Raw genomic sequence first — 14,798 nt, 5'->3', positions numbered from 1 at the left:
TAGATAAGCAGAGATCAGCCTTCTTTCATGGTGAATCAGAAGGATAACCCCCTTATATTTGGTGGTACTTGTATGACTCATGTGTCACAGATGGCGATGAGCTCAGGTCTGCAGCGGTGTCAGATTTTTTTTTCTAAATTGAAAACGTTGGCTTGCATATCACAGCTTAGAATTAGATTTTAAATTATTCAGAAAATAGTGATCTGTCATTTTTTAGCCCAAATTAACTCAGGTGTGCCACTGAATCGCAGGAGAGGGACGGAGAGTGGTGCAGACAGTAGGATGGGTGGCTGGATTTATTTCAGACCACATTATTACAGGATAACCTCGGGGTAAGAGTGACCCATGATGAAATAAATGCAATCCGTATTGAAAGAAAGAACAAAAAAAAAAAAAAATTGAAGTATGGTGACAATTTGCCAAACATGGCAGCTCAACACCTCCACCTAGCTAGAGATAATTGACCTTCTCTTCCTGTCTTTACCACAGAGTGGCGTCCAGGCTCAACAGGGCAGATTCTATCAGATCTGGACCTGACTTCCCAGAAAGAGGGCAGGTGGAAACGCATCAACACTCTGGCACACTACAACGTGAGTACTGACAAAATGTTTGTGTCTTCATGAAAAATTTAAAAAAGGGGAGACTGAAAATAGCAAGGGATGTGAGGAGGCAGAGGGGAAGTAAATAGCTGTATGTGGGCGTGTGAATGGGGTTGCCTGTTTTCACGCAAATTCACTGCGAGGCTGAGCTGTACATCTTGTGTCACAGTGGTGTGTATGAACTCCTTCTGCTGCAAATTTAAGCACCATTTGACATCGTGGTTCTTTGAGTGATACTTTTGTTGGCTAATTACCACGAAACTGTTTAATGTCTATACATTTTACCACCAGTCAAATCGATGTGCAGACATGCAGAAGTGTGCAAAAACATTTTTTTTCTAACCTGCAAGGTGATAACAACCTTAAATTAATCCCTTTGGTTTCCTGGTGGTGTAGATGTTCAACGTGTTGACTAATAGTAACGTCCCTGGCTTGAGTCCAGAATGGGACTTTTATGGCATGTCATCAAACTTCTTTCTCCTAATTTCTCTTCTGCTCTTAAAGGAATAGTTTAAAAGCATACTATGCAGGATTTGTTGCTTGAGCCCTATTTCCACCAAACACTTTTAAGTATGGTACCAGACATGGTACCTAGACCCTAGGTCTGTTAGCTTTCCACCGCAAACAATACTCTTAAATGTGGGTTGTGGTTGTTGTCACTCACTGCTCCGTCCAGCACTCAATGTATTTCCTCCTTTATCAGTCTGCACCTCGTTTATCTTCCACAGAACGAGGTTACACGGTGACTTTTTCAGAACAAAATAAAATGGTTGCAGTGAGAGTCTCTCTCAATGGGATATTTAAAAATAGCTGGTTTGTGCATTTAGTCCTTCTAAGGCAAGCTCAGGGGTTTAGTGTTGCCATAGCCCACAGGAAGGACGCTCCATGAGCAAGAGTGAAATGGGGAGACAGAGAGAGAGTGGGGACTGACATGCAGCAAAGGGCCGCAAGCTGGATTAGAATCCACGGCCGCTGCAGTGAGGCAATGCCTCTGTACGTGAGGTGCTGGCACTATCCACTACGCTACCGACGGCCCGTTAAAATTAAATTTAAGGTGTGCTGATTGAGTCACATCATGACCTCATGCATTGAGGAACATTACAAGTTAACGTTCCAACGTAAAAGTTGTTGGCAGTCAGCCCAGTGAATTTAGTAATTTTTGTTTCTCCAACTACAGCTGCTGCAAGAGGCAGCAAAACATCATTTCATTTTATAGTTACAGTTTACTAATAAAACTCTCCACAGTATGAACAGTGGTGACATGAGCCTCAAAACCAGCCACAACTCAGCCCTGAGCAGAGTGACCGTCCGCTATTGACCAGTCAACAGACTGCAGTGTTCACAGCTCCACCTTTTAGTACCAGATCTGTGTGCAAGGTACCCGTTTAGGAACGGTTCTATTGGGACCATCCACGTACTGCTCGGTGAAAACGGGGCTTATGCCTCATTTGGCTTTGGCTTTTCTGGTCTGTGTGTGTGGCTCAACCTAGCCCTTGATCAAACAGACAAAGCTGCAGCCTGCATCCAGAGAGCAGAGGAGAGAGACGGCTGGCTGCTACGCTGTTGTCGAGTCCCAACCTTGCGCTGTTATTGGCTGGGAGCTACACGCCGCTACCCAAAGGTTGACACCCAGAAATGTCCAGAACAAACCAAAATAAGAAGAGCAGGTTCTGTAGATACAGACACTGCCACATAGTGCTAGTGGGTCATAAGTGATGATTGACAGGATTTAATTTTGTGAGTCCTTTTTTTTCTTCTGGAAAATCCTGCATAGTATGCCTTTGACATTTTGGAAATTACTTAACATTTTATAAATTACTACTATTTTCTTCATTGCCGAGAGAAGATTGATGCCACTTTCACATGTTGATTAAATATGACACTTCATCCTTCTGCTCACTTCTGGCCAGAGGGCTTATCTTGTGTAAATGGAAGAACTCTTTACCTCCAACATATGGACACTGGATCAAGGATGTTATGTGTCATTTACAATTTGAGAAAATCCATTTTTAAAGCCACCTGGCAACCTTTTTTAACTTTTGTGGCAAATAGGGAAGCTGAAAAATTGTAATGAAATATGCTATACTCCCCTACTTATGTCACACAAGTTAATTGATTTGTCATCATTTTCCCCCTTTTTTAATTTACATTTTCATTTATCTTTTGTCTTTCTTCTCCATTAGATTTCCTTTGAATGGTCTGGCTTTCTCTGTTTGTTCCTGGGTTGTTGGGAGGGTGGGGTTGCTTTTTTGTCTTTACTGGTTCTGTGTTTGTTTATTAATTTTTTGTATATCTTCATTAGATTCCCAATATAAAAAAAAGACGCTTCAGTCAGTTAGTTAGCTCAGCACAAAGACTGACAACCAGAATTATTGTAGTTGAAGTTTTTATTGGTTATTATTTTGATGTCTTTTTTTGTTTGTTTGATTTAAGTTCAGTTTCGTTTACACAGTGGGTTTGCCCACTTCAGTATTAGTTTTAGTTTTTATTATGGCATGGGGGATATTTGTCAGGGGCAAGAATTAAGACGTTCAGAATAGGTATAACAATACAATCACAATTTGTAAAGCCAGTTGACTCACAGACATGTAGACATCCCAGCCTCAATAAACATACCGTAAAACTTCAACTAATAGCCTGAGCTGCTATTTGCTTAAATGACTGAAATCAACAGGTTTTGTATTTGTGACAGGCTTTTAATTCCTTTCACACAAAGCTGTTAATTGATAAAGATGGGAAATACGATCAAAATGTTTATTTAAACCAGTATAAATATTACTTTTATAGGAATAAGGCTTCAAGTAACATGATTCATAATTCATGAATCATTTATTTGATCTAGCTCTGACAGACAGCACATCAGAGACATAGAGAGTTATGGCACCTGACACCCCAACACAACACCACTTTATTCTGTTAAAGCAATCCTCACAACTTGGATTAATTTTTTATGAAAAACCCTTTTGATTCTTTTGATCTGAGGTCCCTTATGGTCTAAAGGAATATGAATAACTTACAGAGTAATCGAGGAATAGACACATAATTTGAGGTAGCCAGCAACACTCAAAACTGTTTTATACGTCCGAAAACTTTCCAAATTGACAAAGACTTAAGTCTAGCTTTTATGTTTATTTCAGTAAACTAAACTGTTTTTACAGCTGGTTATAGTTTTAAATTTAATTTGAGTTAACTATAATAACCTTGCTGGACACAGGTGAAAACAGCTGGCCTGGCTCTTTATTAATGAGCTGCAGAGGTGCTGGTTGGCATATTATGTTGCTGTTGGACAGCACCAGACTACCTGATAGTCTCTGGTCTTTGTGCCAAGCTAAGTGGTAAACCTGTTGATGTCCATTAATTAAATATACAAAAAAACCACTAAAAGCCATTTTCCTTCACTGTCTGTCAGTTTAGCAACAAGCCAACAATTTTTAATTTCTCACCACCAGCCAGGTGAAAGTGTGCAGACCTGGTTTCTCAGCTCTCAATGGCGACAGCAGGCCACTAAATCTTCTTGGCACTGTATTGATCCTCGGAAAAATAAAGGTCACTCGCAAATATCCCCTACTTGTCCTGCTTTTCGTTCACTTAAATCCCCCTCTTTCAAAGGTACTCCTATTTTTTTTTTCATCCTACCTGCTGATGCCTCACAGTTGGTCTTTAGAGAACAGCCTCGCTGCTGTAGATTCATTGCTAGTGTGTCAGAGGAGTGCTAATCACAGTATTTGTGGGTTCAATAATGGGTTGACGCCAAAGAAAATGGTCTGTAAATACCCCAATAAAGACCCACTGTTGCTGTCCACTCAATCGCATTGATTACGAATTAGTTCTGGGGCACTAAAAGAGACTGCTGACCTTAGTCACAGTACCTATTAAACTGAAGGTGTGTGAAGTGTGTGTTGCTCTGTGTGTTTTCTGTCTAACAAAAGACTGTTATTTGACTTCCAGGTGCGAGATAACGCCACATTAGTCTTATCCAGAGTGCTTCACACACAGCACAACTACGACCAGAACCAGGAAAACCACGAAGAGCGTACGTGTCTCTAATTGCACCCATACTGTACATGTAAACACACTTGAAATGAGCACAGATCAGGTGTGAACTGGAGACTACAGTGCTTGCCTTTGTTTCTTTTCCCTGCGGCTTTTGTCAACATCCCCACTCTCATTTAACATGCTAATACATGTTGTTTTATGTATAGCACACTTTGAGATTATGCTGAAATAATATGCACTTTTATCTTCTGCCTTTTTAATGTGCATTTCTGAATAGTTGATTGTTTAGCATTTCTACTTGGATATTCTCTCTGCATCCAAATTCAGTTGACAAACACCCTCCCTTTTTTCATCATCTGAATGTTCTGTGAGAGTGTGCATGAATAAATAAGCAGCCGAATTATTAGAAGAAAGTTTAAAGTGTTGTTTCCCCTCCCTATAGGGAATGCTCTGTTGGAAGATGACAAGGTGTTTCACTTGGTGAGGCCGGCAGACGAACTGGATGAGATCAAATCTAAACGAGGAAGTATAAAGGACAAGTCGATGACCAAAGCCATTACAGAGATCTATTTAACACGACTCCTTTCTGTCAAGGTACAAAGACAGACTCATTTACTCAATCCGACATTTGTTAAGTAGTTATCTAATGCTCTGACCCTGGCAAAAGGCAATTTCTGCTTTTGCCTGAATGGTTTTCAGTTGAAAAGCCAACTAAAATTGATGGCTTTCAGGTTTGGCTAGGGCAGAAAATGCTAAAATACTCTCAGAAAAGCCCAAAATTCTACACTCACATTGCGTGCAAATAGCTATGTCTCAGGGCTATGATATTTTGTGGCTCTGCTCTCTGTCTCTGCCCTGTCTCACATTATTTGTGGCCCCTTTCAGGGAACACTGCAGCAGTTTGTGGATGACTTTTTCCGCAGCGTGCTGTGCTCTGGGGCAGTGGTGCCACCGGCTGTCAAATATTTCTTTGACTTCCTGGATGAGCAGGCGCTGAAACACAACAATGTGGATGAGGAGACCATCCATATCTGGAAGACTAATAGGTGAGAGCACTGCAAGTCTGTGTACGCTGATAGTTACTCTCAAGGTTTCATTTGTGATGAAGGAAATACTTAAGTCAAAAAAAAGGCTGAAAAGTTAAAGGCACAATTCACCCCAAACTCAAAAGTACACCTTTTCCTCTTACCTGTAGTGCTGTTTTTCAGTCTAGATTGTTGTGATGTGAGGTGCAGAGTGCTGGAGATATCGGCCATAGAGATATCTGCTGTCTCTTCAGTATAACAGAACTAGATGGCACTCAGCTTGTAGTAAATGGACTTGTACTTGTGTCGTGCATTTCTTGTCTTCTGACCATTCAAAGCTCTTTTACACAACATGTCACATTCACCCATTCATTTACGCTACACTACATTCACACACTGGTTGCCAAAGCTACCATACAAGGGGCCACCTGCTATTCAGTTTGAACACACGCACTCACACACCAGTGGCACAGCCATTAGGAGCAATTTGGGGTTCAGTGTCTTGCTCAAGGATACTTCGACATGCAGACTGGAGGAGCCAGGGATCGAACGACTTCAAAAATACATGTGGAAAAACTCAATAGCAGTGTGTCCTTTTAGAAATAATGATCCGGTGACTCAGGATAATCCACAGACCTTGTTGTGAGCAGTTTTATGTAAGAGTTATTTTCTTTCTACTGAACTACAAACACCAACTGTATCACTGCACATAAGGAAGTGTGCATCTACTCAAGTATCACAGGTTCATGATAGCATGAGATGTAAACATTAATGGCATCCTCGTCAGTTTAGCTCTAACATTAGCTAGCTCAGTGGGGCTAGGTGAGCTAGCAGTAGATTCACTCTTCCTTCTGCATGGGGATACGGTTGGTGGGTGTAATTTGGTAGAAAGAAAGTAGTTCCTACATGGAACTGCTCACAACAAGGTCTGTGGATTGAGAAACCAGGAGTTTTTTAATCTAGTTTTTGGCGGCTTTGAGCGTTACTAGCCGAGTGCCATCAAGTTTTAATAAATTGGAGAGAAGGCAGACATCAATGACTGATATCCCCAACACTTGACAGCTCACATCAGAACAATCCAGACTGATAAATAGAGGGAAATGTGAATTTTTGATTTGGGGATGAATTGTCCTTTTAGGAGGGTAAATCTGTCTTTGGAGGAGCTGCTAACAACTTAAAGACATCTGTTTTTGTGAAGGGTTTCAAGCCCAAAAGGTTGGGAACTGCTTTAATGGTTTGCTGCATTTATAAGCTTATCAAACTTTTCCTCATGTAAAATCTTATTCCAAAAAGTAACTAGTAATTATATCTGTCAAATGTATGTTGTTGAGTAAAATGTGCCCTCTGAAATGTAGTGGAATAGAAGTATAAAGTAGCATAAAATGGAAATACACAAGTAAAATAAAAGTCCCTCAAATTTGGGCTAAGTGCTAAACTAAAATCTCCACCAGGGCACACACACAAACGGACTCATGCGCACACACACACACACACACACACACACACCGTCTGAGTCTGAGCATCGCCACAAATCCCGCTGTCTGAGATACAGTAACTCTCCAAGAAATAAAACTTACTTATCCAAGAAAGAGCTGAATACAAATGCACAATTTCAGCTCACTTAGTTTGCATTTGCAATCCCCCTGCTCCCATGTGACATTTAAGTGCATAAATTAGTGTCACGTCGGCTAAGGCTCAAGCATACAAGACGACGTGTTGCATGTAGATGCCAGTGATTGACGTAAGGCTGGCAAGAGAGCACCCACACAAGGACAGGAGATGAGCGATTTAATTACTTACTACACTCCACACCACATTCTGCATCCACCCGTTCTGTTTATCAAATCAACTGAGGGCCATGTATTAAATATGAATGTGTGTATGAGGCACAACAACAAACAAACATGGTAATTATGTCCCAAGTTAATTTAATTCTGTGATTACAGCAACATTGCTATTTTTATGCTTCTATTGTATTCTCACTGCAGCTTTCCCCGGAGATATTACCAAACCAGTATGAATTTTACACGGTGTGCACTTCATGTCTCTGATGGCGAGGGCATTCGCACCGATCACGCAGGAGAGATTTTGGAAACCACCGTATTTTGGGCGTTCTTTTGAATTCACGAGCTGACACGAGTTTGGAGAGAAGCGTATGGAGTGTGCGTTTTCCTGCTCAGAGGGGAAATTAGCGAGCGTACTCAAGCATTACTTTGTGTAGTCTGTGCTTTAGGTTGTTAGGCTGCACGCAAACTTGAAAGGTCAAAGTTTTGGTGTAACTTTAGCATTTCTAATCACTATTCGTTATGGAGGACAAGCATCATTGACTTTTGCTCAGCTTGGATTCCTTTTGTTATTAAGAATAAACGTCCTCTGAGGATATTTTTTTTCTTTCATTTCTTTTAACCCCAATGATTATCAGAGAGGTCAGTATCATATGAAATAGTGATATGAACTGACAGTCGAGGGTATTGTTCTGAATAAACTGACATCTACAAAAAAGGCCTTTCTCCTTCCCTGTTATTATCTTGTACTGCACTCAATTGCACCTCAGGCAAGTGCTCTCACACATGAAATCCCTCCCCGCCTCAATTGAATTCATACATGCAATGTGGTTGATGAGATTTTCCCCCAATTCTGCAACAATAATGATAACAACTGTGATGACGGACCGCTTCCTTGCCCTTTTTTCTCCCCGTGCAGCCTTCCTCTGCGGTTCTGGGTGAACATCCTTAAGAATCCCCACTTCACCTTCGACGTCCATGTGTCTGAGGTGGTGGACGCCTCGCTCTCTGTCATCGCCCAGACCTTTATGGATGCCTGTACCAAGAGCGAACACAAACTCAGCCGGGTGAGTGGGAACTGGAAAAGAAGAGGAGGGAGGGTGTGAGGTTAAAGAGCAAGAGGGAAGATGGCAGACAAAGAAGATGAGAACAAAGTGGATTACATGAGAAGTAGAAAGGTGTGAGAAGAGGAATGTCAGAGGTCAATTGATCTAAAGTGCCATTGTTTTTTGTCTCTAGGACTCTCCAAGTAACAAACTACTCTATGCAAAGGAGATCTCCACCTATAAGAAGATGGTGGACGAGTAAGTCTCAGCAGAACCTGACAATTTTCTTTGGATCTGTTGTTTACATGTCCATTTAAAATGCTAATTTTAAAAGATTTGTCAATAACAAATATATAATGTATTGACTACCACCTATTGTCTTCTCTGTGTGTGTGTTTGTGTGTGTGTAGTTACTACAAGGGCATCAGGCAGATGGTTCCCGTCAGTGATCAGGACATGAACACTCATCTGGCAGAGGTTTCACGGGTGAGAACCAAAGCTCAAAGATATCAGTCCTTTGTTGATTAGGGGACAGCCGTGGTTACCATGGTAACTGGAAAGTGAGGTTTAACACTATGTTAAACAATTCCTTTAGCAGCTGCTTGATCAGAAATACAACAAAAAAGCAACTGGTGTATATATTTTAAGTGCAACCGTACAAACTTGGTTTTTTTTTTATGAAGTAGTCTGTCAGTAACTTTCCATCACGCCTCGAGCAACTTGGATCTGATTTAATGCTGCGCGAGTAGTTCCTGACAACAAAAGGGCATGGTAACAGGAGCTAGTTACCTTGGTGAGGAGGTGGAGGTGTGCAGCTTGGTGCCTGCAACTCTTTATACAACAGCTCACCAAGTAGTCTAAAGGTCGCTTTGCATAAACATTAAATTTAAAACCAAGATCCTGTTACTGTATTGCCTATTTCTCACCTAAAATGTCTTCAGAAACATATTTCAGTGCACTGTTTGGCTGTAATATGAGAATTTGTGAAGACTAAAAAAAGGAAATCAAACTGTAAAACTAGGCGATTCTGATCAAATATGAACCAAGATTCTGTTACTGCGTTGCCAGTTTCTCACCTCAAATGTTTTCAGAAACATATTTTAGCTTTCTGTTTCACTGTAAATCCAGCTTGTTTAAAAACGGCCAAGCTTGCATTGCATGTTTATCAGTCCGATGCGGTGCAGGCCATTCTTGTAACGGCGAATGCCATCCAGCCTGCTCCCCTGGTCATGTAGCACCATCTTCAAAAGCGTTTGCATCTCTCTACTGCATGGTCAGACTAGTTTTATGAGAAGACCATCTTTCCAACAGCGAAATACTTCTTCAATACAGTTCAGATACAATTGTAGGAGAGTGAACAGTAAACGGTGAGGCTGATATCAGTTAATCAGCACGGTAATGGTGGACTCCGCCACTAACTTTTAAAACTGCTATTTAGAGAGGTAATTTCTGAATGTATTAAATACCTCTCCAGTCTTTGAATCTTCTTCAAGAATGTCTTAAATAACAAGAAACAACATTATGTCACTGAGCAAGTAGTGAACACCAGTAACCATTACAAGTATCTGAAAAGGCAGGCCAGTTTAAGATACGTCTCACCACCTACACCGAGGACAGATCTCCTCAAATCTACTGTAAAACACAGAGTTTGTTACAAGATGAAACTCCTTACCAAATTCCATTATTAAAATAAATGCCAGAGCCCCTTTCAAGAAAGATATACTAAGCAGGATTGTCCTAAAAAAAAAAAAAAAACAATATGTAGACTCATATAGATTAGAAGTGTGTAGTGGTGCATTTATCTGCAGACATTCAGAGACACAGGGTTTCAGTGAGGTCGGGGCTCTATAGAAAGGTAGCAATAAGGTGCCCGACTGTAAGCAGCAGGCATCCAAGACACACAGCGCAGAAAAAAACCCGCAAATATAGTGAGGCAAAACACCAAACAAGAGTGAATCTGGGACTGGTGTTTTCTTTCGTTTTCGCTGGCGAACCTTGTTTACAAACAGTATCAGACAGCCCTGCATAGTATACCTTTAATGTACTTAACTGTAAGAACGAATAATAAATGATTCACCTTGCTCGCTGATTGTTGTGTCTGTAGTGTCTCATATTTACAGGCGTCTTTCAGTGCACTCAAGGACACCTTACAAGACACAATTAAAGGAAAAAACCAAGCAGCTATGTATCCATAGATCATAAAATCAAACAATTCTGTAATATACAATGAAAGTTAATTAAATGACTAGACAAAAATCGTAATTATAAATATCAGGTGTAAAATCATCATCAGTGCAGGTCACCATATTTTACAAATGATGTTTTTGTATGTGATGTGATGTATGAATGAATATAATACATATAATTGTTTGTTTAACTGTGTGATTTATGTGTCGGAGCCCAAGAAGACTAGCTGACGTAATAGTATCAAAACTTTTGGATTATAACTTTAATGTCTGATGGTAAATGATGATAATAAGAGCATGACTCATTGCAAAGATTTATGTGTTTGTTTGTATATTGCCTTTATGAGTATTGTTTTTAGAGCTGGATACAAGCACTGTGTATTGCTCATTCACCTCTCTGCAGTTTTATGGTTTAGTTACATTTCCTCTTTAACCTTTAAATTGTCATTTGTGCTCTCCAGTCTCACACAGACAAACTGAACACACAAGTGGCTCTCCATCAGCTTTACCAGTACGCCAGCAAATACTATGACGGGGTAAGAGGCCCTTCTCTTTCCTATCGCACCCAAAGGAGGCTATTCCACTGAATGCACTACTGCCCACTATATTATTGCCTTTCCTTTTTTTTCCTCCCTTCACTCTTGATATGCCAGAAGAGTGATTGTATGAAATTTTAATTGAAAGCATTTCTGTGGGATGTGAATTGGAAAATTGCTCTGGGAATTGATTTTTAAGCGTCCATTGTGCATTGCCACTTGAGGTCACAAAAAGGGGATAAACAAAACCTAATGAACAAGTTGGATAAACAAATGGGGCTGTCAGTCTCCCCTAAGTGTGGCTCGCAAACAATAACAGCTTATATGACGTGACTGTTGATGTCAAGTAACACCGTCCTCTCCTCCCACTCTCCGCCCTTTTTCTTCCTCTTTGTCCTGTGCTCATTCTCCGCTCGTCTCCCCCGTCCTTGTCTCTCCGCTTCCCTGACATTGCTCTTTTGCCCTCCTCTGCCCAATTCTCCCTCTTCTTTCTCTTCGCTTATCATTTCCGACTTCTCCCCCATTCTCCTCCATTTCTGTCCTTCCCACCTTCCATCCCTCTTTCAGATCATCGCATCCCTAGACGAGGACCCAGCTGCCCAGAGTAAACAGCTGACCCTGCGGCTCCAGCAGATAGCAGCCGCCCTGGAAAACAAAGTGACTGATCTCTAACCCACCGAGCGGAGGGAGGGAGGGAGGGAGGGGAATGGTAGGAGACTGCCAGTGACTACAGGGGCTTATTTCCTTTTTTTTTTTTCTTTCTTTCTTTTTTTTTTTTTTTTCCGAGAATAAAACATGGAAATAAGGAGAGGTGAGAAGGGACTAGTGGGTGTGTATATTGTACAACTCTGGCCCTGGGACAACTTTCTGTACTGTGGAGTAACAGGGACTAATGAAATGCAGATAGAGAGCAAAAAGGGGAAGAAAGTGATGGGTTACACTGTCATAGGTACGCCTTAAAGCTCACTTGCCAAACCTTAAAGGTCTGCGCGCTCACTCATGCTTCACTGAATATTGCTCCCACAATGCAGTGCGGTAGACCTCGCTCTGAGAATTAAGCCCCTCCGTGGAGCACTGGCACAGGCGATAATCAGATGTTCAATTTCTTTCTGTCTAGAAAAGGTTTTAAGAATTGTATTATATATTTTTTTTATTGTGCAGTCTTTATGCGGAAAGCTTTATAAGGAAAAAAAATATCTTTTTAAATGGATCACCTTGTGGTGCGGATAGTGTTTTTATTAGCCTGTGTGTGCGTAGATGTCAGTGTGAAGTCCAACATGTGAATAAGAGCGTGCGTTGCTGAACTCGAGTGTGTGTGAATGTGTGGGAATGTGTGTGCACACACAGGATGCCTACTGTCAGGCGTGAGGGCGAAGGGACGCCTGCTTTCTGTCATTTGAACCCCCCCCCCCCAAAACCCAGTGACACACTGGAGCCTGCGCTCTCACCGAGCTTTTTGACAGAGACCAAAGGGTCCTCACAAGGGCACCGGTTAATCTAGCAATGTACAGGCTCATATGATTGACAGGTCACCAGTAGTTTGAGAAACGTTTGAGTTAAATTTTTTTGCTTTTGACTCAGATTTGCTTCAAGCTGGATTGCCATTTGTGCTCATGGAAATCGATTATAGCACAGTCTGTCTCCCTTTATTGTACAGTGCCATGAAACATTCCACTTCAACTAAAGCACAGAAGGACATTTCAAAAAGTTTTTCTTAAAGACATTTCAATTAATGACCGTTTCTGGAAATTTTCTTTGCTACGAAACTTTCTTTCTAAGTGTCAGCAAGAAGCAACTGTACTCTGCCATGGAGCCATGTCACTCATATTAGCCCTGCAATAATGTCAGAACACCACGAGCCACAAACGACAGTCACATTAGCTCACTAAATGTATTCACATACAGTAGCAATTCAGCAATATGTTAGAGAGATTTTCCAAATGGATTCATGCATTGTTAGTGTTCATGATTTTTAGTGCCATTTCTTTTAGTATTACTTTTGTAATGTTCCAAATAGTCATCAAGCATTCTGCCTCTAAAGCTATGAAATAGCCTATTGCCGACGTTAATTACCTGCTAGAGATGCAGTTGGTACTTAAATGGTATGTTTTTGAACAAATTACAGTGGTTTTAGCCTTTTGTGTGATGTTGGGCAGGTCACATTCAATCATGTACATAATTGTTATAGTAATTGAAATGTTGATTTGCCAGTGTCAGAGCCGAGGTGTTGACAGGGTAGGAATGAGGGTTTGATATTTCTCGGGCCATTAAACGCCACCACGCTTCATCCCTAAATTGTAGGTTTTTGCTGTTGACAGATGATTTAATTGTACTCCCTGTATCTGATCATGGATGTGTGTAGTTGACAGAGCATAACGAGCTCCAGAGACCCCAGAATGTTAACGATTCCTGCCTTGGCTAGAGAGAGGTTTGCACAGACCTCGAGCCTGCCTGCCTGCCTGCTGTCTCAGCATGGCACCCTGGCATCCCGACCAACAGCACTTGGCACTGCCCACTCGGCGCAGTGCAGAGTGGCACTCTGTATAATGGAATCAGCAGGGGAGGCTTTTGATCTTAATTGCATGCCGACTGCAGACTCCATCCTTGTCTCCGCTGTTGTTTACTGCTGACTCCTCTCTCACTGACAGAGTTGATGCAAGAAGCTTATTTCAGAGCCTTTCTTTAACCAAACATGTGCCTTATTGAATAGGATGATACATATATATATTGTTTCTAAATTATTCTATTGGTAACCTAGGTGATTATGATGACGATAGTGCTATAGACACAGCAATGTATTTGGACTTGTGATATTATGTGTGCTGTCTAAAATGCTAGATGCCCTGCTGCAGCCATTTGCGTGCCAATAGGCTGAAGACATTTCAGTATGATTTCTTTTATGGTTGCAGTTTTGATGTGTGCATTTCCTTTGGGTGTCTGTGGCGTGTGCTTAGTAGGACTTTGGTGGCTACGGCAAAAGGCCAAAATGAGTAAATGTAAAACAATGTGGCCAATGTGATTTGGGTTTCCCTTGAAAATGTCTGGCATTCCTAAATTAGTCTGAAATCAAAAGGGTGTTCTTCTGTAGATTGAATATAGCGCAAAATTGTTCCTACGGTGTTGATTTTTTTTGCCCTGTGTTTCTAAGCTATTCCACAGTGTGTACGATAAATGACTATCTATACTCGACAAATGACTTTTCTTACTGCTGTGCAGTTATTATTTTTATTTCTTGTTTCCTATACCATATAAATCTTTGTAAAACATGTTGAAATACTGTATTCTAACTGTATAATCCTATGCATTGAGTCCTGGGACAAAAAAAGAAAAACAAGAAAAAAAGCTGTTTGTGCAGTTGTCGAGACTTTTTCCATTTTGAAACTTGTGAATGTGCTGTAACGATATAAGAAACTGGGACACTCCATTTTCAGTGCAGGACCATTAATTATTGGAAGCCAACGTTTTCCTCCCCATCCAAGGCAGCTCAGAAGATTCTCGATCTTGTACCTGATCTGTTGTACTGGATGAACTTAATTTTACAAAGGTTGTGTGTGGACGGAGCAGTTACCCACAGATTTCATCATACACTCCTCCGTGAATAAACTCAGAGACATATACGCCCTTCA

At 41.0% G+C, this 14,798-nt stretch overlaps 1 protein-coding gene across 2 annotated transcripts in view; it reads left to right on the top strand.

The window, feature by feature from the left end:
• Positions 1-14,798, top strand: part of plxnb2b (plexin b2b) — a 175,928-nt gene extending 161,130 nt beyond the window's left edge. For both annotated transcript variants that reach the window (XM_049573258.1, XM_049573257.1), the window contains 9 exons: positions 490-590; positions 4,548-4,632; positions 5,038-5,189; positions 5,481-5,641; positions 8,324-8,471; positions 8,644-8,708; positions 8,861-8,936; positions 11,098-11,172; positions 11,740-14,798. In XM_049573258.1, coding sequence (XP_049429215.1) covers positions 490-590; positions 4,548-4,632; positions 5,038-5,189; positions 5,481-5,641; positions 8,324-8,471; positions 8,644-8,708; positions 8,861-8,936; positions 11,098-11,172; positions 11,740-11,844 — 968 coding nt within the window. In that variant the 3' untranslated portion in view covers positions 11,845-14,798. The remainder of the gene's footprint in view (positions 1-489; positions 591-4,547; positions 4,633-5,037; positions 5,190-5,480; positions 5,642-8,323; positions 8,472-8,643; positions 8,709-8,860; positions 8,937-11,097; positions 11,173-11,739) is intronic.

Source organism: Epinephelus fuscoguttatus, linkage group LG4 (genome assembly GCF_011397635.1).
Source record: "Epinephelus fuscoguttatus linkage group LG4, E.fuscoguttatus.final_Chr_v1".
NCBI classification, from domain to species: domain Eukaryota; kingdom Metazoa; phylum Chordata; class Actinopteri; order Perciformes; family Serranidae; genus Epinephelus; species Epinephelus fuscoguttatus.
Note: the sequence above shows the minus strand (reverse complement) of the source record. Positions and strands in the feature narration are given on the sequence as shown.